Here is a 22716-nt window from a genome sequence, read left to right as displayed (position 1 = left end):
CACACACACACACACACACACACACACACACGCCTATGGTGCTGTTAAAATATTGTGGCTCAATTTGCCTTAATTTTTTTATGTTAATGTATTATTATTTAATATATATTATTGTTTTAGTTGCTTAAAAGATATTCCTGGCTCTGAATTTGCTCTTTGCTATTTTTATGTTTTTGTGCATTATTTGTTGCCGTTATCATTAAACGAACAGGTTACTCATCAGTTACTCAGTACTTGAGTAGTTTTTTCACAACATACTTTTTACTTTTACTCAAGTAAATATTTGGGTGACTACTCCTTACTTTTACTTGAGTAATAAATCTCTAAAGTAACAGTACTCTTACTTGAATACAATTTCTGGCTACTCTACCCACCTCTGGTTGACAGTAATAAGCTTGTTCTAAACAACAGCAAAACAAAATATATAATTCTCGGCTTTAAACTTACATTAAAGAATGTGCTGTCTGTGTCACACACTTTGAAAGGTATTTCTTTGTAACAGCAGATGAAGTTGAGTTGCAAGGGTTAACCATAAATAAAAAATTGAATTGGTTATGTCATACAGACAAGATTGTGTCCAACAAGGGTAGAACTGTTTATTTTATTACAGGATGTGTTTATTACATGGTTGATTTATCAAATATTGCTGCGTTATTTGATCATGTGCTCCTAAGAAAGACATTCAAAAGCTAGAACTTATGCACAGCAATGCTGCAGAATTGGTAGTGAAATGTCCAAGGTGGGAATTTCACTACCAATGTAAGTATTGACAGCATGCTTCAAGGTCTCTTATGGGTAAATGTTTATAAGCAGTTATTCAAAAAATTTCAAATGATGAATATTTTAATCAGATTAATTACACTTATGCATTTTGATTAATTGTTATCAACTGTAGTAAATTCCTTGCGTGCATAATTTAGATTAACTTTAAAAAAGATCCCAATATTTTGTTACAAATGCAATTTTATTGTCAGAATATCATACAGGAACATGGTTTACTTGAATTAACGTAATGTATTTGTTTAACACTACTTGATAACAGTTTGATCCAAAGTACCTTGAAATTTGAGCAACATATGTCGGAGTCTCCGCACTCATCTTTGCACTGATGTATGCAATGACCTGATCACTGACTGTATAACAACCTGCTGCGCCTTTTAGGTAACCATCCACGGTTAAGGTAAAATAGCATGGGCGATTGTGATGTCAAAATAAATTGTGTGATTATTTTGCGTTCATACATGCTTTATGTGATAATGTTTAGTGATCAATTGCACGAGTTAAAGTGTTAACTTTGACATTCCTAATTTGTAAAACTGTTCTTACTACTACAATGAAGCCACTCAAAAATATCATATGTTTGGAACAAACATAGTTGTACCAGTAGCAAGAACCTTTGCTAAGAAAATAAATTGTGTCGTATACTTAATGTAGTATACTAATATTTTTTTATTGTTATTTTCTTCTTTATTTTATTAAGTACTTATTTTATTTATTTTTGCTTAGTATTTTTTAATGAATATATTTTGTTTTTTAATGTTTTTTTGTATTTACCATATTTTCTGGACTATAGAGAGCTTCGGTACTACTACATTTTAGAAGAAAAACATATTTTTCCATATATTAGCTGAACCGGACTATAAGCCACAGGTATATAAATTGTGAAATGAGTTATTTACACATAAATATTTTGTAAGGGTTTATTTGCATAACTTGATTGTTTCCAAGTGGCGTCTGCAACTAGGCAGTAAAACAGTTGAGCAAACAAAACAGAAGTCGTAGTCATGGACGGACCAGTTGCGGAAGCTGGCTCTCCAATCAGCTAAACAGACTCAAGAACTCCACGGTGACGTTTTGGTGAATTTATAGAGGAATTTGTAGAACTGAAACAATCCAAAAAGAATGCCATTGTAAGTTAATAACACTACGACAGACGCTGATAAATGTGTTAGCATATTAGCTAATGCTAATGGCTCTAGCTTGATTACATTAAGATAGCATGTACAAATATGCATGAAAACACTCCTAAAGACATCACACATTGGACGGTTTAGTAAGTATGAATTGTTTTAGTTATACTGTAAAACTTGTGAATGAGGAATGCATACGAGTAGAACGCTATGGTCGACACAAACAATAACACATATTTTCGATGTCTTTGTTTTGTTTTATGAAAACTATTTGCATTATGGCAATCAGCGAAGAACAATCCATAAATTAGCTGCACCGTTTTATAAGCTGCAGGATTCAAAGCGTAGGAAAAAAGATCGGCTTATAGTCCAGAATTTAGACTAGCGGCTACTGGAGCAACTAATATAGGTCCATTATGAAAAAAAAACAAAAAAAACTATATACCAATCCACATTAAAATTAACTTTGCACCACTTGATTTAATGGAGCCACTTAACTCTAGTACACTCAAATATGTCAAATTTGTTTGTGTATTATTTCTACTATTTATTTTCCCTGAGTACTTGACACTATTCTTCAGTTGAGATAAGTATCCAGTAAACATCGTTGTATCTTTTCACTCAGTGTTGATTCAGTACAAAGGGAAGTAATTGATAACCCTGACCTTCTTGGTTCTTGACATCCTTTGTAGGTGTCTCGTAAGTACAGTATCTGAAAACATAATTTTCCCTTTTTTTTTTTTTTTTTTTTAAGTATCATGTGTGAAGTGCAGGTCAATGGTTATTTCCAAGCGCACGCAGCTCAAATCAATGCAAGAGTTCCAGTCATTCTTGAACAGAGGATTTAACACTGCATCGCCTTGGCCTCTCCTTAACATCCTTATTGGCAATAGTGCTGTCTCCATTTCCCCCCTACAGTATCACAGTTCAGCTTTCTAAAACTAGTTGTTGGTATCGATTGAAATCCAGAGCGTGCAACATTCAATTGGATGCTGCAAGGTTGTTGTAACAGGTCATCTTCTCTCAACCCTGCGTCTCTCCTGTCCTATCCTTACATCCCAACTCCAAGCTACTAATAGAAGGTGTGTTTATCTGCGGATAGCAGAAACACCTTTCAACATATGCAGTGTGTGGTTTTCCACTCGGCGAAAAGAGACAACTGTGAATATGTTGTTTCAAGGATCATAATGTGTCATGCTGGGTATTTGCTTCTCTCTGTTACTGCCGCTCCATTTTTCACAAACATGCAAACAATGTTTTCACTCTCCTGTTCCGAGAAAACAACAACCTGCCAAAGCATTGACGGTGCATGAGATCTTTGCATGCATCTATACCAGGGGTGTCCAAACTTTTTCCACTGAGGGCCGCACATGGAAAAATTAAAGCATGTGGGGGCCATTTTGATATTTTTCATTTTCAAAACATAACAAAATATATGGATTTTTGTATTTATTTTACCTTTAGGGGTCCCGGGGACCATAAAGGGTCTCAGTCATTAAAATGTTAAAACTAAGTCAAATTATTATTTGTTATTTAACGCTTACAGTTAATCTCTATATCAACTTCAAGGTTATATAAAGTAATAAAAAGAAAATGTTTTATGGATTTTCTGTCAAAAACAACTTTGTTTTTTATAGTAAAACTGAAATATGCAGTATTTAGTAATTAGAGCCCTAAAAGATCAATAATGCAGGACACCATTGATTTTAAAGGCCTACTGAAACCCACTACTACCGACCACGCAGTCTGATAGTTTATATATCAATGATGAAATCGTAACATTGCAACACATGCCAATACGGCCGGGTTAACTTATAAAGTGCAATTTTAAATTTCCCGGGAAATATCCGGCTGAAAACGTCTCGGTATGATGACGTTTGCGCCTGCCGTCACGGATTGTGCGGAAGTATTGGGACACCATTGTTTCCCAATACAAACAGCTCTGTTTTCATCGCAAAATTCCACAGTATTCTGGACATCTGTGTTGGTGAATCTTTTGCAATTTGTTTAATGGACAATGAAGACAGCAAAGAAGAAAGCTGTAGGTGGGATCGGTGTATTAGCGGCTGGCTACAGCAACACAACCAGGAGGACTTTGAGTTGGATAGCAGACGCGCTACCGTGAGTATGCAGCTTTCTTCCAAACATTTGATCGCTTGCCCGTCCGTGCGTGCCGCTATGTGCATGTCACGTACGTAACTTTGGGGAAATATATGTGCTGTATGAACTTTACGGAGGTGAACGGTACTTTGGGCTGTGGGATTGAGTGTGTTGTGCGGGTGTTTGAGTTGTATTGGGGGGTTATATTGACGGGTGGGGGGAGGTGTTTGTTATGTGCGATTAAATTGTGGCATATTAAATATAAGCCTGGTTGTGTTGTGGCTAATAGAGTATATATATATGTCTTGTGTTTTTTTACTGTTTTAGTCATTCCCAGCTGAATATCAGGTCCCACCCGCCTCTCACAGCATCTTCCCTATCTGAATCGCTTCCACTGCCCTCTAATCCTTCACTTTCACTTTCCTCATCCACAAATATTTCATCCTCGCTCAAATTAATGGGGTAATCGTCGCTTTCTCGGTCCGAATCGCTCACCCTGCTGGCGTCCATGATTGAAAACAATGTGCAGATGTGAGGAGCTCCACAACCTGTGACGTCACGCTACTTCCGGTACATGCAAGGCTTTTTTTTATCAGCGACCAAAAGTTGCAAACTTTATCGTCGATGTTCTCTACTAAATCCTTTCAGCAAAAATATGGCAATATCGTGAAATGATCAAGTATGACACATAAAATGGACCTGCTATCCCCGTTTAAATAAGAACATCTCATTTCAGTAGGCCTTTAATTCTTTAATATTTTTGAGTAATCACAGTGAAAATATAAATACAATACCGCTAAATATATTTGGGATCCAAAAGGTGCCCCACTCATAAAGTGATACATTTTTATTAGGTTGTTCTTTTACTTTACTTTTCTTCGTGTCAACTTTTTCTCGTTAGATTTCACCTCATTCCACTTTTTTGAATATTCTTTGTTTATTTTTGCAATAGCATTTCCAGAATGTGTGGCGGGCCGGTAAACTATTAGCTGTGGGCCGCAAATGGCCCCCGGGCCGCACTTTGGACACCCCTGATTTATACACAAAGTCACACCGATGCAAGGTAACACACCCACATGTGAAATGTTCTTGCGTGTCTTGCCTCACTCACTCACACATGCATTGCGAGTGTTTTCCCCACACAAATACACACACACAGAAGTAAACAAAGAGCTGGGCATTGCCAGATGGTATGTGTAAAGTGCGTGATTACCGCTTTGGTTATTTCCATCTCTGACGCCGTGCACGTGTGTTTGTCTCTACGTAAATGTGTGGGCGATTAGTCCCGGCCTTGTGATTTCCGTGCCTGCGTTCCATTGGATATCGTCCCAAACCGCAGGCTGAAGAAATTGTTTACCGGACGGCGCAACTTCAGTCGAAAGTGTCCCCGGCAAATGTGATATTTGATTCCAGCTCGTTACAGTCGTTGCGTTTGTAAATACCCTAAAATATTTCATTGTGAAACTTGCGAAAAAATTATCACGGTTTGGATGTTTTGATGCTTGACTCACAGGAAATAGTTGTTTCTCTTCCAATTTCACAATCATAAGCTGCTCAGATGCCAAGCTGCGTGTGATAGCAGTCTTTTAAAATACTTTTTTTTTCTCCTTCTTTTACTTCCAAAGTCTGTTGTCCCAACAGAGTTAGATGTGAGGCTGTCAGGCGAGCGACTCTCTGTTCACTGACAGAGACGCTCCTGCTGGTGACAGCTAAATGATCTATTCTTTATTAAACACCACATACTATCTCACTATTGCTTCCTGCTTACCATCACTGTCTCAGGTTATCTTTTGACTGATGCCTCTCTTTCCTCAGCCATTTTAAAATATTTCACATTTGCCACCTCCTCCGTTATACAGCATCTTTTAGCTCCTCCATGTTGTCCTTTCTCTCAAATAATCTCAATTACTACCCAGTACTCTAGATCAGTGTTTTTCAACCTTTTCTGAGTCAAGGCACATTTTTTTCATTGAAAAAATCCAGAGGAACACCACCAGCAGAAATCATTGAAAAATGAAACTCAGTAGCCGATATTGACAATAAAAAGTCCATCCATCCATCCATTTTCTACCGCTTGTCCCTTTCGGGGTCACAGGGACAATAAAAAGTCGTTGGCGCAATTGTTGGATATGACCAACCATGCATCACTATAGCTCTTCTCTCAAAATAGGTGAAAAGTTACGACCTGTCACATCACGCCGTGACTTATTTTGAGTTTTTTGCTGTTTTTCTGTGTGTAGTGTTTTAGTTCTTGTCTCGCGCTCCTATTTTGGTGGCTTTTCCGCTTTTGTTGATATTTTCCTGTAGCAGTTTCATGTTTTCCTTGAACGTTACTCCCCGCACCTCCTTTGTTTTGGCAATCAAGACTATTTTAGTTGTGCGGATGCTATCCTTCTTTGTGGGGACATTGTTGATTGTCATGTCATGTACGGATGTACTTTGTGGACGCCGTCTTTGCTCCACACGCTGTAAGTCTTTGCTGTCGTCCAGCATTCTGTTTTTGTTTACTTTTCAGCCAGTTCAGTTTTAGTTTCATTTTGCATAGCCATCCCTGAGTTTCAATGCTTTTTCTTCGCGGCACTCGCTTTTATTTGTTTTTGGTATAAGTGTTACATACCTTTTTACCTCCACGCTGCCTCCCGCATATTGTGATCACGACAAACCATGTTCCCGACATCTACAAAGCAATTAGCTACCTGCTGCCACCTACTGATATGGAAGAGTATTACACAGTTACTCTGCCGAGCTCTAGACAGCACCGACACTCAACAATGGCACATTTGCGGATTATAATTACTGGTTTGCAAAAAATGTTTTTAACCCAATTAGGTGAAATTTCATAATCTCCCACGGCACACCAGATTGTATCTCACGGCACACTAATGGTTGAAAAACACTGCACTTGATGACAGTACATAGGCCATTTTTTTTCAATCTCACGTTCATTCATAAATCAAGATAATGAGCCTGCTCCAGGGCTTGAAGTGTACATTTACTGAGACCAGCCCTTTCAGGAAGGATACCAAAAAAAAAGAACCATATTGCCTTTCCGGCAGTGGTGTGCCGTCAGGGCCAGCAAAGCCTTCTCTGCTGGCCTAACATGACCAGAAATCATGATCATAATTAAAGATAAAAGTAATTTTTAATTATCTTTCCCTAAATACCTAAAAGTATTCATATTCTCTTCATGTCATATTATTCCAGCGCTGTTGTTTTTAGGTTATAGTTTTTATCCAATCAGAATTCAGCTAGCTTATGTTGCCATGCTGTACCAAATCTGCCGCGGCTTTCAGAATAAACAATGCGGGTGTCCGTGCACTCAACTCGCAAACATTTGACAGACAGCTGCGATAGCCAATCAGATCACGAGTTGTTGTCAGTAAGACCTTCTAGCTGGCCTAAGGCAGATATATATTGTAATGTTATAATAATAATAATAATAATAATAATGGATTAGATTTATATCGCGCTTTTCTATTGTTAGATACTCAAAGCGCTCACAGAGAAGTGGGAACCCATCATTCATTCACACCTGGTGGTGGTAAGCTACATTTGTAGCCACAGCTGCCCTGGGGTAGACTGACGGAAGCGAGGCTGCCAGTTTGCACCTACGGCCCCTCCGACCACCACCTACCATTCATTCATCATTCATTTCACCGGTGTGAGCGGCACCGGGGGAAAAGGGTGAAGTGTCCTGCCCAAGGACACAACGGCAGCGATTTTTGGATGGTAAGAGGCGTGGAGCGAACCTGCAACCCTCAGGTTTCTGGCACGGTTGCTCTACCCACTACGCTACGCTAGGTAACATAAGAACTCCATTAACCAGCATGCCACAGTAGTGAAGAACATGCACAGTAGCCCCGTTTAGGTTGTTCAATGTAGACATGCCGGCAGCTGGATGTTTTTGATGAGCACCTTGTGGATACAAGCGGCCAAAATGAGTTTCCTCAGAAGGGTGGCTGGCATCTCCCTTGGAGATAGGGTGAGAAGTGCGGTCACCCGAGAGAGACTCGGAGTAGAGCCGCTGCTCCTTCGCTTGGAAAGGAGCCAGCTTAGGTGGTTCGGGCATCTCGTGCGGATGCCTCACGAGCGTCTCCCTAGGGAGGTCCTTGTTGCACGTCCCACTGGGAGGAGGCCCCGCGGCAGGCCAAGGACTAGATGGGGGGAATACATCTCCTCTCTGGCCTGGGAACGCTTCGGGATTCCCCAGGAGGAAGTCGCAAATGTTGCTCTGGAGAGGGAAGTCTGGGGGTCTCTGCTGGAGCTGTTGTCCCGCGACCCGATTCCGGATAAGCGGTTGAAGATGGATGGATGGACTTTGTGGATTAAACTTTAAGAAGTCAGCCAACACGCCTCGTCTGCATCTTTTATGATTAGACAAGACAACACATATATTTGCAAGGCCATTTTCAAGAAGGATATTTAAAGAAAAACTACATCTTGTGAGACCATGTCGGCCAACCCCGGAAGCTATCTCAGCTGTGAGCGATGAAATGTGAGTTCAGATATTTTATTTATTTATTTTTTCACGTTTAATTTGTTTGTTGCAATTTTAATTTTGACAGTACCACATAAGATATGTTTTAGTTGCTGATGTGGGTTTATTGATTTCTAAATGCGCCAGAAAATAACCTTTTTTGTATAATGCCCAGTAGTGCGTGAATGTGTTCCTGTATACTATTTCTCCAGCAATGGTCATGTGGTGACATAAATTATGATATTTTGAGATGTAATCATTGAGGTCGGACATCACTGAAGGCCTAGGTGGGAAACGCACGGCCCGCCACTGCTTTCCGGGAACATTTTGTTGAGATATTGATAGTGTGCTACTTTTTGATGCAACAATGTGAGGTAAAATTAGACACATGACTTGGATGAAACTAATCGTCACTTTCGTACAAACTGGATTGGAATGAACGTTTCCGATGTTTCCGATTGTTGTCATTTCCCACAATTTTGTCAAAGATGGCGAAAGATCCGCAATGACTCGCTCGAATTTCAGACAAAGTTAGAAACAATTACACAAGGCGACTCGGTAAAGAATCTGGGTATTATCTTCGACCCAACTCTCTCGTTTGAGTCACACATTAAGAGTGTTACTAAAACGGCCTTCTTTCATCTCCGTAATATCGCTAAAATTCGTTCCATCTTGTCCACTAGCGACGCTGAGATCATTATTCATGCGTTCGTTACGTCTCGTCTCGATTACTGTAACGTATTATTTTCGGGTCTCCCTATGTCTAGCATTAAAAGATTACAGTTGGTACAAAATGCGGCTGCTAGACTTTTGACAAAAACAAGAAAGTTTGATCATATTACGCCTATACTGGCTCACCTGCACTGGCTTCCTGTGCACTTAAGATGCGACTTTAAGGTTTTACTACTTACGTATAAAATACTACACGGTTTAGCTCCAGCCTATCTCGCCGATTGTATTGTACCATATGTCCCGACAAGAAATCTGCGTTCAAAGAACTCCGGCTTATTAGCGTATCCCAGAGCCAAAAAAAAGTCTGCGGGCTATAGAGCGTTTTCTATTCGGGCTCCAATACTCTGGAATGCCCTCCCGGTAACAGTTAGAGATGCTACCTCAGTAGAAGCATTTAAGTCCCATCTTAAAACTCATTTGTATAATCTAGCCTTTAAATAGACCCCCCTTTTTTAGACCAGTTGATCTGCCGTTTCTTTTCTTCTCTCCTCTTCTCCCCTGTCCCTTGCGAGGGGGAGTTGCATAGGTCCGGTGGCCATGGATGAAGTGCTGGCTGTCCAGAGTCGGGACCCCGGGTGGACCACTAGCCTGTGCATCGGTTGGGGACATCTCTGCGCTGCTGACCCGTCTCCGCTCGGGATGGTTTCCTGTTGGCCCCGCTGTGGACTGGACTCCCGCTGATGTGTTGGATCCACTGTGGACTGGACGTTCACAATGTTATGTCAGACCCACTCGACATCCATTGCTTTCGGTCTCCCCTAGAGGGGGGGGGGGTTACCCACATATGCGGTCCTCTCCAAGGTTTCTCATAGTCATTCACCGACGTCCCACTGGGGTGAGTTTTTCCTTGCCCGTATGTGGGCTCTGTACCGAGGATGTCGTTGTGGCTTGTACAGCCCTTTGAGACACTTGTGATTTAGGGCTATATAAATAAACATTGATTGATTGATTGATTGATTTCTTTCCTGATGCTGAAAATCTGTTCAGCGATTAATTAAGAGGGGGATAATTTACCTTACCCAAGGCTTCATTCATAATATTTGTGTCAGAGGGCGGAAATTGTGACGTATGTTTTGGTGCAAAGTGCTAGGAGTCGATGCTGAAAAATCCACCACCATATAAGATTTCAAATTAAAATTCCATATTAAAAATGAAAGATTGTATATGCTACCTGCTACCCAAGGATGGACAACAATAGTTCTCGACAAAAGAGGATAAATGTAACCTTAGGGAAACATTTTATTTGAAACAATTGTTTGCACATACAACACTTAAAACATTTAGTATATCATTACGTGGAATTAAACTATGGAATGGATTAAGCAAATGAGTCAAACAAAGTGGTAATATGATCCAGTTTAAGAAACTGTTCAAACTCACTGTTTAAAAAGTAAAAAGATGAATAACCTTTTTTAAATATGAGATCATCTTATTCATCTCATGATGTGAGTCACAACTTACGTAACTATTTATTTATGAGAACCTTGTTTATTATTTATGTATTTATCTATTTACTCTTGTATTTATGTATGTATCTACTGTTATGTTACAGATTGAGTACAAACAAATGTGTTTAAAATTGCTATGAAATGGAAGGGGGTAAACTTAAATAAGCTCTACTTCTTCCTACTCCTTTTTGGATATGCTGTAATGCCCTCCATCCATCCATTTTCTACCGCTTGTCCCTTTCGGGGTTGCGGGGGGTGCTGGAACATATCTCAGCTGCATACAGGCCGACAAGTCGCCACCTCATCACAGGGCCAACACAAATAGACAGACAACATTCACACTCACATTCACACAATAGGGCCAATTTAGTGTTGTGATAAACTGGTAATATGCGATGTACCATATTGGAACATGATGAATGTTCAAAGTAAACTAATACCATAACCACAACCATCATTCTTACTAACCGCAATCACCTTGATGGATAGCCACATTAAAAGGAGGGAAGTTACGTAAAAAGCATAGCGTTCCAACATAAGCAACCAATTTACCCTTCATAAAAAAACAATACATTTGTTCAGTAGTCCTGTAGTTGCAATCATATGCCTATGTGTCTTCGACAAAGCAAACTGCTACATTAAAGGGGAACTGCACTTTTTGGGGAATTTTGCCTATCGTTCACAATCAATATGAGAAACAACAACACACGTCTTTTAAAGTTAAAGTTAAAGTACCAATGATTGTCACACACACTCTAGGTGTGGTGAAAATTGTCCTCTGCATTTGACCCATCACCTTGATCAGCCCCTGGGAGGTGAGGGGAGCAGTGGGCAGGAGCGATGCCGCGCCCGGGAATCATTTTTGGTGATTCAACCCCCAATTCCAACCCTTGACGCTGAGTGCCAAGCAGGGAGGCAATGGGTCCCATTTTTATAGTCTTTGGTATGACTGGGCCGGCGTTTGAACTCACAACCTACCGATCTCAGGGCAGACACTCTAACCACAAGGCCACTGAGTAGGTTTTGTTTTGTTTTACGATTTTAAAGATAATAAAAAGTGCTTGAAAGATGCGGCGAATGGGAGTCACCGTTGTAGCCTTCAAAGCTGATTGTGAACGATAGGCAAAATTACCAAAAAAGTGCAGTTCCCTTTTAAGCTACCTCTTTAAAGAGGAAAAGGAAAAACAAAACAATGGATGTAACTATGGGATTTCACAAACGTCATTTTTTTCATTCAATTACTGACATAACCTTCAAACATACAGCCTAATGCTTGTTGATGTTCTATACATTTAGTTGAAAATGTGGTCTCCCACAAGCTTTGATCTAACAAAGACATGTCTCATAGTTTGTCTTTGTTTTTTAAAATGGCATGGGAATATCTCCGGATATCGTATACCCGCATTATAAGTGCAGCATTTTTTTCTAAAAAAACAAGCAATTTGATTGATTTTCAATTTCTGTCTCAATGCTCACACCTGTTTGTTTGTGGTACAGCTTGGTTATAGTAGGACGGTACCACGAATTCCCTTCTGTCTAATTGGTTGAAATCCTTTCAACATTTTGTGTTTCTTGTTTATCAAATGAACAAATCTGTGCATACATTCCAGACCATTCCTTGGTATCTGTAATGCTTGTTGCAAACGTGTCTATTGTGCCTTCATCAAAAGGCTCCATTATGCTACAGGGTCTGCAATATGCGCAGCCTTCTGACGTCGTCATGATGTAGTTATGCTGTTGAGCGTGTGAATTGCAATTATCAGCAAAAACACTAGGGTCAGTGTTTGAGCAACCATAGCCATGTTTGACCTTGATGTGTAGTAGTGAGCAATGACAACTGCAACATCCAGATTAGAGCTGAAACAATTTGAGTAATTTGTTTAGAAAAGAGCTTTGATTTTTATTTTGCTGCTATGATGATTTATTTAATGACTAAAAAACGAGGACATTATTTCCGCAAGAGAGCTCCAATAGAGCACACATTAGAGACGTGCGCCTATTGGTAATGCAGATCATGCTGCAGTTGATGTGGCCTCAAAGACAGGCGATGACAAGGTAGAAAGAGTGCAAAGGGCTCAAAGAAAACGAGAGAGAGGTTTTGGGATCATAGCAAACTGAAAAAGACAGACATTATGGTAAAATGTTTGCACTGTCAAACGGAGCTGATATTTATTTCACAATAGCACTACATCGATGATGCAGCATATTATCAGTAAAGAACCCTTATATTTAAGAGTAGCAAATTACCAGAAACCTGCTAAATGTCTATTTTGGCAGCTAACGCAATCTTATATGTTTGACTTGCATATCAAATGTTTTATTGAAACATGTGAGGACATTTGAACATCTACAGTTTGTATGTTAATGCGAACAAACACCACTCCTCCAATTAATAGCTTAAACAATCAATTGATAGATCACTCAATTACTAAAATAATCGATAGCTGGAAACCATATCCAGATGGTTGTTTATTTTTCAGAAAAATCAGTTTACTTTCGTTGTACATTTTGCTCATAAACTGTAGGAAAAAAACATTTGTGAAGTTAGATCGTGCAACCCCTGAACGAGTCGTGGAAAGGCAAATTTGCAACGCTGTTGGCCTGTTTGGTCTGTGAGGCACCAACGAGTAATGTCATTGTAAATAAACAAAACTGTTTAAGAACAACACAACAACCTGCAAACAACACACAGTAATTTGTTATCAGAGTTAACGACACAAAATTGGAAAGCCAATGTTCAATTACTGTTGCTTACAATAATTTGTTCATATTAAGCATAAATGGTAAATGGTAAATGGGTTATATTTGTATAGCGCTTTTCTACCTTCAAGGTACACAAAGCGCTTTGACACTATTTCCACATTCACCCATTCACACACACATTCACACACTGATGGCGGGAGCTGCCATGCAAGGCCCTAACCATGACCCATCAGGAGCAAGGGTGAAGGGTCTTGCTCAAAGACACAAAGGACGTGACGAGGTTGGTAGAAGGTGGGGATCGAACCAGGAACTCTCAGGTTGCTGGCACGGCCACTCTCCCAACCACACCATGCCCATAGGGCGGTACAGCTCGGTTGGTAGAGTGGCCGTGCCAGCAACTTGAGGGTTCCAGGTTCGATCGCAGCTTCAGCCATCCTAGTCACTGCCGTTGTGTCCTTGGGCAAGACACTTTACCCACCTGCTCCCAGTGCCACCCACACTGTTTTAAAAACATGTAACTTAGATATTGGGTTTCACAATGTAAAGCGCTTTAAGTCACTAGAGAAAAGCGCTGTATAAATATAATTCACTTCACTTCACTTCACTGTTGCTTACAAAAATGTGTTCATATTAAACATAAGGTGAGGTCTCCTGGGCTAAGGGACCAGCCTCAGCAATACAGCTCTTGTCGCCACTGTTGCAAAGTTACATTTTTTGGTAGGTGCACTTCAAGTCCACAGAAGGGAGGTACCGGCCGGCGTTGTTTAAGCTAGCGCTCTGGCACTGTAGCATCATGGAGCCTTAGGCAAATACGTAAGTAATGAAGCATCATAGCAGTTTTGACGTGTACAGCTTATAACCGGCCAATCAATTATATAAAGACCAATAAAACACGGCACGATGCTGTTTTTGAAGATATTGCTGAAACAAGTGACAACAATTGTGTAAATGTCAATCTCTGTCATAGTCACAGATATATTTGCTGGGGTTTTTAATGTTCACATTTGCATTCACACATAAGTAACTATTTTCTATCAGCAATGTAGGTTGTGTAGCTCCATGCCCTTGCAAAACCATTGTACTACTGCCAACAGTAGGAGACTAAAAGTTGGACAGTACAGTTTGAATATATTCATAATGCACACTGTATCAAACTAAATCGGACTGTTCTGGTTGGTGGAAAAGCCTCTTTACTGTCCTATCTCCTTTCCGTGCCTTACCTGCCATTTTTCTCTGCTTTCTTGCTGTTACTTGCCCCGCTCCTGTCAGGGGGGACTGAGCTGATAAGAAACAATAACTTCTTTCAGAGATGGCGAATGGGTGGGAGGGTTAAATTTGAAAAGGAGACAAAGAAAAAGCAGAGGTGTCAAAACTTGAGAAAATGTTGTTCAGGTGTCAACTTGTTAGTCAATGGTAAGAAATTGATGCAATATTCCTTTGTCGCTATTTCTCATAATTGATGAGTTTGTTTCTATTGAGTTCTCATAAGATTCAACTGTAAAATGTATTTACTGGTAAAAGTTCTTCCTGTGACTGTGTGGGTTTCTTCTGTGTACTCCGGCTTTTTCCCACCTCCATAGACTTGCACCTGGTAATAGGTTGATTGGCAACACTAAATTAACCCTAGTGTGTGAATGTTGTCTGTCTATCTGTGTTGGCCCTGTGATGAGGTGGCGACTTGTCTAGAGTGTAACCCGCCTTCCGCCCGAATGCAGCTGGGATAGGCTCCAGCACCCCCGCGACGGACAAGTGGTAGAAAATGGATGGATGGATGGATGGAATTTTGTATTCAAAACAAGTTTATTGGGGTTAATAACAATGCACACAGCAACTTTTAGTAGGTGTTTACATTACAATCAAATCCAATGTGAACGCAATCTGACCTGCATGCGGACATGACATCATGACGTCACACGTGCTGCAACGTTCACAAAAGTAAACGTAACTTTAATTGCAGTCTTGGCGCATTTGTAACAATTTCAGGGATTTTGTGGACTTAAAAGGGAACTGCATTTTTTGGGGAATGTTGCCTATTGTTCACAACAATTACGAAAGACATGACGATGGATGTTATTATTTTTTTGCATTCTAAATATTAAATAAAGGCGATCAAAAGGTCACTTACAATGGAGCCTATGGGAGCCACGCAATTCCACTTTTAAAGCCCTTATAAAAACATACAAACACCTCCATTGGCTTTTATATACATCAGTGGTCCCCAACCATCGATTGGTACCGGGCCGCACAAGAATTATATATATATATATATATATATATATATATATATATATATATATATATATATATATATATATATATATATATATATATATATATATATATATATATATATATTTATTTATTTATTTAATTATTTGTTTTATTAAATCAACATAAAAACACAAGATACACTTACAATTAGTGCACCAACGCAAAAAACCTCCCTCCCCCATTTACACTCATTCACACTCATTCACACACATTCGCACAAAAGGATTGTTTCTTTCTGTTATTAATATTTCTGGTTCCTACATTATGTATCAATATAGATCAATACAGCCTGCAGGTATCAAGTCAGTAAGCACACATGATTGTATTTTTTTATGACAAAAACCAAAAAAACCAAAAAAAAAAATCCCCCCAAAAGAGTGTGTGTTGTTTGTAGCCCGCAGCTAGCGATGTGTGAGGTAAATTAACACAGGTTTTGATTCAAACTAGCCAGTTTGAAACTGCCGTGAACACACCAATATGTTCAGGGTGATGATGTTAAAAGAGATGTTCGGTCATTTTTTTGTTAGCTCATTCATCCGAGTTCCATGGCTACGGTTCACTGCTAGGATTGAGAAAAATCTCACCAAATTGTTAATGTGAACGATTGTGTAAGTTAATGATGCAGCACATTTGTACCTTGTTTTAAACGTGTTGAAGAAAAGGACAAAAATTAAGGACAGAGTCTTGCATTCATCCATCAAATAAGCTATTCAGATGCCCATAAAACCCACAATGCATTGCATATTTCTACTACATATGACTTTCAAGCCGTCTATGGCAGACGAAAGAGGTCAGTGGCCAAAAAAATATGTTTTGGACCTCATGTCATTTTTATCCCGTTCACATTGGACATTTCATTGTTTTTGTACTGCATTAAAATATATGATTTAAGAAAAAAAATGCATTGGGACGTCATACACTGCAGTGTGAACATAGTCATCCAGGACAGTAGCTATGCTATTTCCCTCCTCTTCTACTTTGAAGGCTTCAAATGTTGAAAACTACTAATTGAATCGCTAATACAAACATTGTCTTGCTGTTTTCACAGATACGGAAAAATTGTTTCTACAAAGGCCATTCTGGACAAGAACACTAATCAGTGTAAAGGTGAGTGATCCAGTGGATCTCTTGTTTACCAGAAAGTCACACACAGGCCATGATTGCTGAAGAATAAATATATGAAAGTTATTACTGTAATATCTGGGCTATGGAGCGCACCTTAATTTAAGCCACACCCACTTAATTTTTGGATACATGTTATTTTGTACATATATTGGCCGGACAAGTCTAAGTTTTTTAAATATTTCCACAGGCACTCAATTGTGTTCATTCAAAAATTTTACAAAATACAGTGCCTCCAACATGTCATACAGTATTGGCGCTCAGTCAGGCTTTGGGTCTGTGTTTTGTGCATGTGATTGTGTCTTCTCCAAGATTAAGGTGATTCCATAATGGCTGACTACAATTTAATTGGTCTGATGTGATTAGGCAAATTTATTGGCGGCATGTGAAGCCTATGAATCCGGAAAATCCCTAAATTAGCCGCAACACTGGATAAAGCGCAGGGTTCAAAGCGTGAGAAAAAATTTGTTTGGAAATTATTTCTCAGGATTAAGTGCTGTTTGTAGCTGTTTGGTAGCCGCTCGTCTTTGAACAAGCTCCTAGCATTATAACACACTAAGCAAAAGGATAACGTATTGTTACAGAAGCAGTGTTTGGAAAAGCTTATGCTTTCACTCACGGGTTCAACAAATATATAGAAACCATGTCATCCGTTTTTTTATCTTTTTGTTCTGGAAGATCTGTTTTGTGTTTGTGCACGTGGGATAGGCATGCACATTTGCACAAGACAACCATGATTGACAATTTAAATCACAACCATTACAAAGTGTATCTTCTAAATGTGACAAACATAGACATTTATTTGTTAAATTTGTTCTTGTAAACCACTGTTGGTAACATATTCTAGCCATTGGGGATTGTTTGTTTTAAAAATATTTAAAGGGGACCTACGATGATTGCAATCTACCTTTTAAAGCATTTCCTTGTGGTTTAGATATAATGTATTGGATATGCTTTGGTGCAAATTTTGCTCCAAAGTCATATTTGTAATCCTTTTTTCGAGCCTGTCTGCAAGATGCTCAATTTTGGAGGCGTTTTCGAGACTGCAAATGAAACCACGCCCCACCCTCAGCAGAAGTATCATAATCTATCTTTTGAAAATGTACATCGTTAAATAAATATTTTTCACACATGGTGGAAAGAAAACTTCACACACATTATACAGATTCACCCAGTCACCACATGAGGTACACTTGCACACTTGCTGATCGATTCAGACTCCAGAGCTGCATAAAAAATCTGTTTTAATTGGTTTCAGCAAATCTAATTTAAGGCGTTTTAATGCCATTTGAAAAATGTTAATGCCCATGTCTGACCCTATATGGTTATTATATACAGTCAACAGCTTACAATTGTCTGTATTCACACAATTATAAGCATTTGACAATGATAATTTTGAATAGTTGGAAAGTTTACTTTAACTGTTACTATCTAGTGAATTATTGGCTCGCAAGAATGTTTTATCTAAGAATGTATTTTTATTCATTTATTTTTTTTGCAGTAGCATCCAATGTTCTGCCTGTCAATCATCACACTGTTCCTTTAATCAAAATTTAAAATGGGGAACTGCCATTAAGCCCTGTAAATAAAAATAACTGAACTAGTTGATCAATATTACATACCCAGAAGCCCTTTTCAAAAATGTATCTCTTTAAAATATGCTGTAAAAATGAATATCCTCTGAAAATATGACTTATAATAGCCACAAACTGAAAGGATACATGTTTTTAAACATTTTATTGAATAATAAATTAACATTATACTAGGAATTTAAATGATGCATTCATTCGGAAATAGATTATGGATTTAAACATCTTGGAAAAATACATTTCATTGATTGATATTTGGAAAAATGCCAATAAAATGCAATACAAATAAACTGATTCAATTAAACATCTTAAATAGGTTGTGTTGTACACCCTCTGAGTTGTTTAAAATGGGTATAGTAGATAGCAAGATAAGTATAAAGTGTCAGGCAGATGAGGGAACTCATTAATTTAGTGTGGGGATGTCAGAAAATAAGAGTTGTGGTCTGTTGTGTGAATTGACTTGTTTGACCTTCTTAGGCCACCATAGATAACGTGAGGCACCTGCATCACGAGAGTTGCTAATGTTAGTCTTGTTAAGTCATGTGTGTCCAAGTGAAGGCGACTAACCTACTCAGTGGCCTAGTGGTTAGAGTGTCCGCCCTGAGATCGGTAGGATGTGAGTTCAAACCCCGGCCGAGTCATACCAAAGACTATAAAAATGGGACCCATTACCTCCCTGCTTGGCACTCAGCATCAAGGGTTGGAATTGGGGGTTAAATCAATCACCATCATGATTCCCGGGCACGGCCACCGCTGCTGCTCACTGCTCCCCTCACCTCCCAGGGGGTAAACAAGGGGATGGGTCGGATGCAGAGGACAAATTTCACCACACATAGTGTGTGTGTGACAATCATTGGTACTTTAACTTTAACTTTAAAAAAAAAGTCCGCAATAGAGGCAGCGCTTTTCAAGCTTTTGGACCTCACAAGACCTCTTCTATCCAGTTTGAAAGCCAGAGACAAAGAAAAGAAACACACAGCTGTAGCAATTTATCGATGACAGCAACTTTCTTGAATTAATTTTCATTCATTGTTTGATGGATTGATGTATTGACTACCGGCCCAGTCCAGTCCTATTACATTTGTTAATGCCTCTGGACATCGCATTTAATACTTTTTAATGTAATTTAAGACCTTAATTTTTGCAAAATCCATTGAATTACTTTTAATGCTTTTTAAACCAGACACTGTATATCACTGTGCTTTACCTTTTATTACTGGTTGTGGAAATCTTGTCCACCACTGCACTTTGTATGCAAAGGCAAACTGTCCATCTTTAACTGCCCGAAGACTTTTTTGATGGATAGTTTTTTAATATATAAATGTCTTCTTGGACTTGTCCCCACCTATCTGTGTTCCTTTGTGTGTAGAGACTCCAGTTATTACAGCCTACGCTCACAGGATGTCCTTCACATGTTGGTTCCTAGCACAGAACTTGGTAAAAAAGCCTTCAGTTATGCTGCTCCCTGGTCATGGAATGACATCCAGAAAGATCTGAGGCTACCAGAATGGATCACTTTGGGGGAGTTTAAGTCCATTTTAAAAGATCGAGAAACCAGTTCTCTTGGGCAATGTACTTGCTTTTAAATTGAATTATTACTTATTCGTTTTAAATGATTTTTGACCTGTTGTGGTATGGCTGATGTTGTTCTGTGGTATTGTCTTGTTGTAATTATTATGTAACTTTGTTTGTGCCGCCTTCTTTGTCAGGTCGCTCTTGAAAAAGAGATTTTAATCTCAATGAGTCTTTACCTGGTTAAATAAAGGAAATTGAATGAATGCCCTGCGGAAGCACTGTTTAAGCAGAATTTATGTCACTGCATGTTGCTTGTCTGTGGTATTCTGCACATGCCATGATTGTATGAAAATAATACTTTATATTACCTTATCTTGTGTTTCCGCAAACCGAGTCGGGAGTGTTTATTTTATATGATTTATTTTAAAGAAATTGAGCAGGCAGGACAGCATGAAACAAAAAGGAATATGCGGCAGTTCCAGCTATTCGTATATACATACAGTATGTACATACATACTGTATGTACATCAGTGAATATGTGACATTACAAATGGCTCACTGTTGAAAAAATAGTCCAAAGCGGACTGAGGTATCCAAAGCAGCTTGCGAGCTGACACTTACAGGTAAATGCATGAATCATATGATTTGATGCTTTGGCATTGTTTAACACGAGTGAGTATACAACATTGTAACGACATATAAGTCAGAAAACACACGATTCATCATATGTCCCCCTTAAAAATCTTTATTTTTTGTGATAACTGACTGTTTCAATATTCTAAACATCTGATGTGTTTTTACATAAATGTTACAATATTGATGACAATGGCTTATGCTCATACAAAATATGTTTTGCAAGACGACATACTTGTCATGATGTTGTAAGCATTTTATCCTAATGGTACTTAACAAAGAGCAGATTTAAGAATTGTAACATTGTTGCAATTGCCGAAATCAAAATGTGGCGTGCCATACAAACAACGAGAATATATCTCATATATTCGTTGTGAAGACTGAGACCCATGTCAGTGGTGAGGGTCTTCCCATGATGGTCGGCCTGATTGTTGAAGTGGTCTGAGCGAAGCACTACTCAATATGATTGTAGTCATATACTTTAAATACACCCACAGGCCTGTGCTCAGTATGACTACTGCTCCTCCTTCTGGACCGTGCTCAAAACCATATTGATGTATAAAGATAATAAAATAGATTTCATATAATCAACTGCAATGATATGAAGGGAAACACAATCTCATTGATACTAATATGCAGGGATCATCCATTACTATAATCATTGATTTGTTTTTTTAAATCACCCCTAGAGCCCTTTTAAATCACTACCAATTTACTTTATCTTGCAGTCATACCAAATCGGTAGTTATGTATAATACCATCATGCCAAATTGCCAATATTAAGGATGGGCACGGAAATACGGTTTCATTATAGCACCGCTGCCTCAGCGCTTTGCCAGCGAGTGACCACAACAACAACAACATAGTACTTCCTCATAATGCACCAATGACAGCTAAAGAGAGTGATGTTGCACTCATGAACCCTCGTAATTATGAGTCTCAACATTACAAAAGTCTCTTTTTATAATAATAATAATAATAATGGATTAGATTTTATATTGCGCTTTTCTATTGTTATATACTCAAAGCGCTCACAGAGAAGTGGGAACCCATCATTCATTCACACTTGCATGTTCTCTATGTTCTTCTGCAACTACCATCGCACAGCAGGTCTCTCCACATGTTTGCACTAAGTTCAACAGGGACTGTCACTCAAGAATTGGCTTGTACAGCCATGCTAGGCATTGTCAACAAACATGAAAGTACCGTATCAACAAAACATCAAGTTGAAATGTGAAAAATCTACTTAAATAAGTGTATTGTATAATTACAACACTCATTATAACTGAAAATATATTACTAATAATTGACTAAAATAAGATGACCAAACTATTTAAATAAAAACAATAAACTATTAATAATAATTAAAAGTACCGTAAAATAAATAAATAAATACAATTAAAAATTAAACATCAAATCGAAATAAGTGTCTGAACTAAGAGCGTAAATTAGCATGGTCTTCCGTGACTAAGCTGCCAAAGAAGAAGTATTACTTAGTTATCATGTAATATGTATAATTGAAGAGTTTCAATTACTAGTATGTTCAACTTGAATATCATAAAATTACATAAGAATAAAAAATGTTTTGTCTTCCATTTTAAGTACTGTTTCGGGCACCGTTTAATCACTGTCGCCATTGTTCAGGTACCGATTTGATAGTATTGGTTAAATGATAAGCAATACCCCTCCCTAGCCAATATGTGTTTTGATTTCATAGACAGTAATTAGGTCGGAGCTCTGGAAAAAAAGTGCAAATGTCTGTTATTGTTTGTTTTTTTAACCTTGACATACTGTATTTTTTCAGTGAATTCAAAATCTCATCACTAAAGCAGGGCAGGAATAACATATATTTTTGAAATGTAATATTGCAAAACGTCAATCTGAATATTTTTTTAAATAGACCAACAAATAATGCCCAACAGACATTAATTAATCCATTAATCCAGCCATAAATTAATGCAATTAAACACTGTCATGCACAAGATGAAACCGCTGCAGCCGCCAAGGCCCTAAGTAGCATTTTTACAGCTTGTGACACTGACTTCATGTATGATTTTAACAGTTGTTAACTTACAATACATTTCCTTATCAGCTCACCATTAGAATGCCTTACAAACAGGATAAGTGTTGGCTTGATTGCAAAGGCATTCAGTTGGGACTAGATAAGTGCTTAGCGTGACTAAGGGAGTATAAATTGGCACAGAGGTTTCTCAGGG

General features: G+C 38.6%; 1 protein-coding gene across 2 annotated transcripts in view; it reads left to right on the top strand.

The window, feature by feature from the left end:
* Positions 1-22716, top strand: part of LOC133660198 (RNA-binding motif, single-stranded-interacting protein 3-like) — a 467861-nt gene that overhangs the window by 176356 nt on the left and 268789 nt on the right. For both annotated transcript variants that reach the window (XM_062063470.1, XM_062063468.1), the window contains exon 3: positions 16690-16748. In XM_062063470.1, coding sequence (XP_061919454.1) covers positions 16690-16748 — 59 coding nt within the window. The remainder of the gene's footprint in view (positions 1-16689; positions 16749-22716) is intronic.

The sequence above is a fragment of the Entelurus aequoreus genome, linkage group LG11, assembly GCF_033978785.1.
Source record: "Entelurus aequoreus isolate RoL-2023_Sb linkage group LG11, RoL_Eaeq_v1.1, whole genome shotgun sequence".
Classification (NCBI taxonomy): domain Eukaryota; kingdom Metazoa; phylum Chordata; class Actinopteri; order Syngnathiformes; family Syngnathidae; genus Entelurus; species Entelurus aequoreus.
The sequence above is the reverse complement of the archived record's forward strand: the minus strand, read 5'-3'. Positions and strand labels throughout refer to the sequence as shown.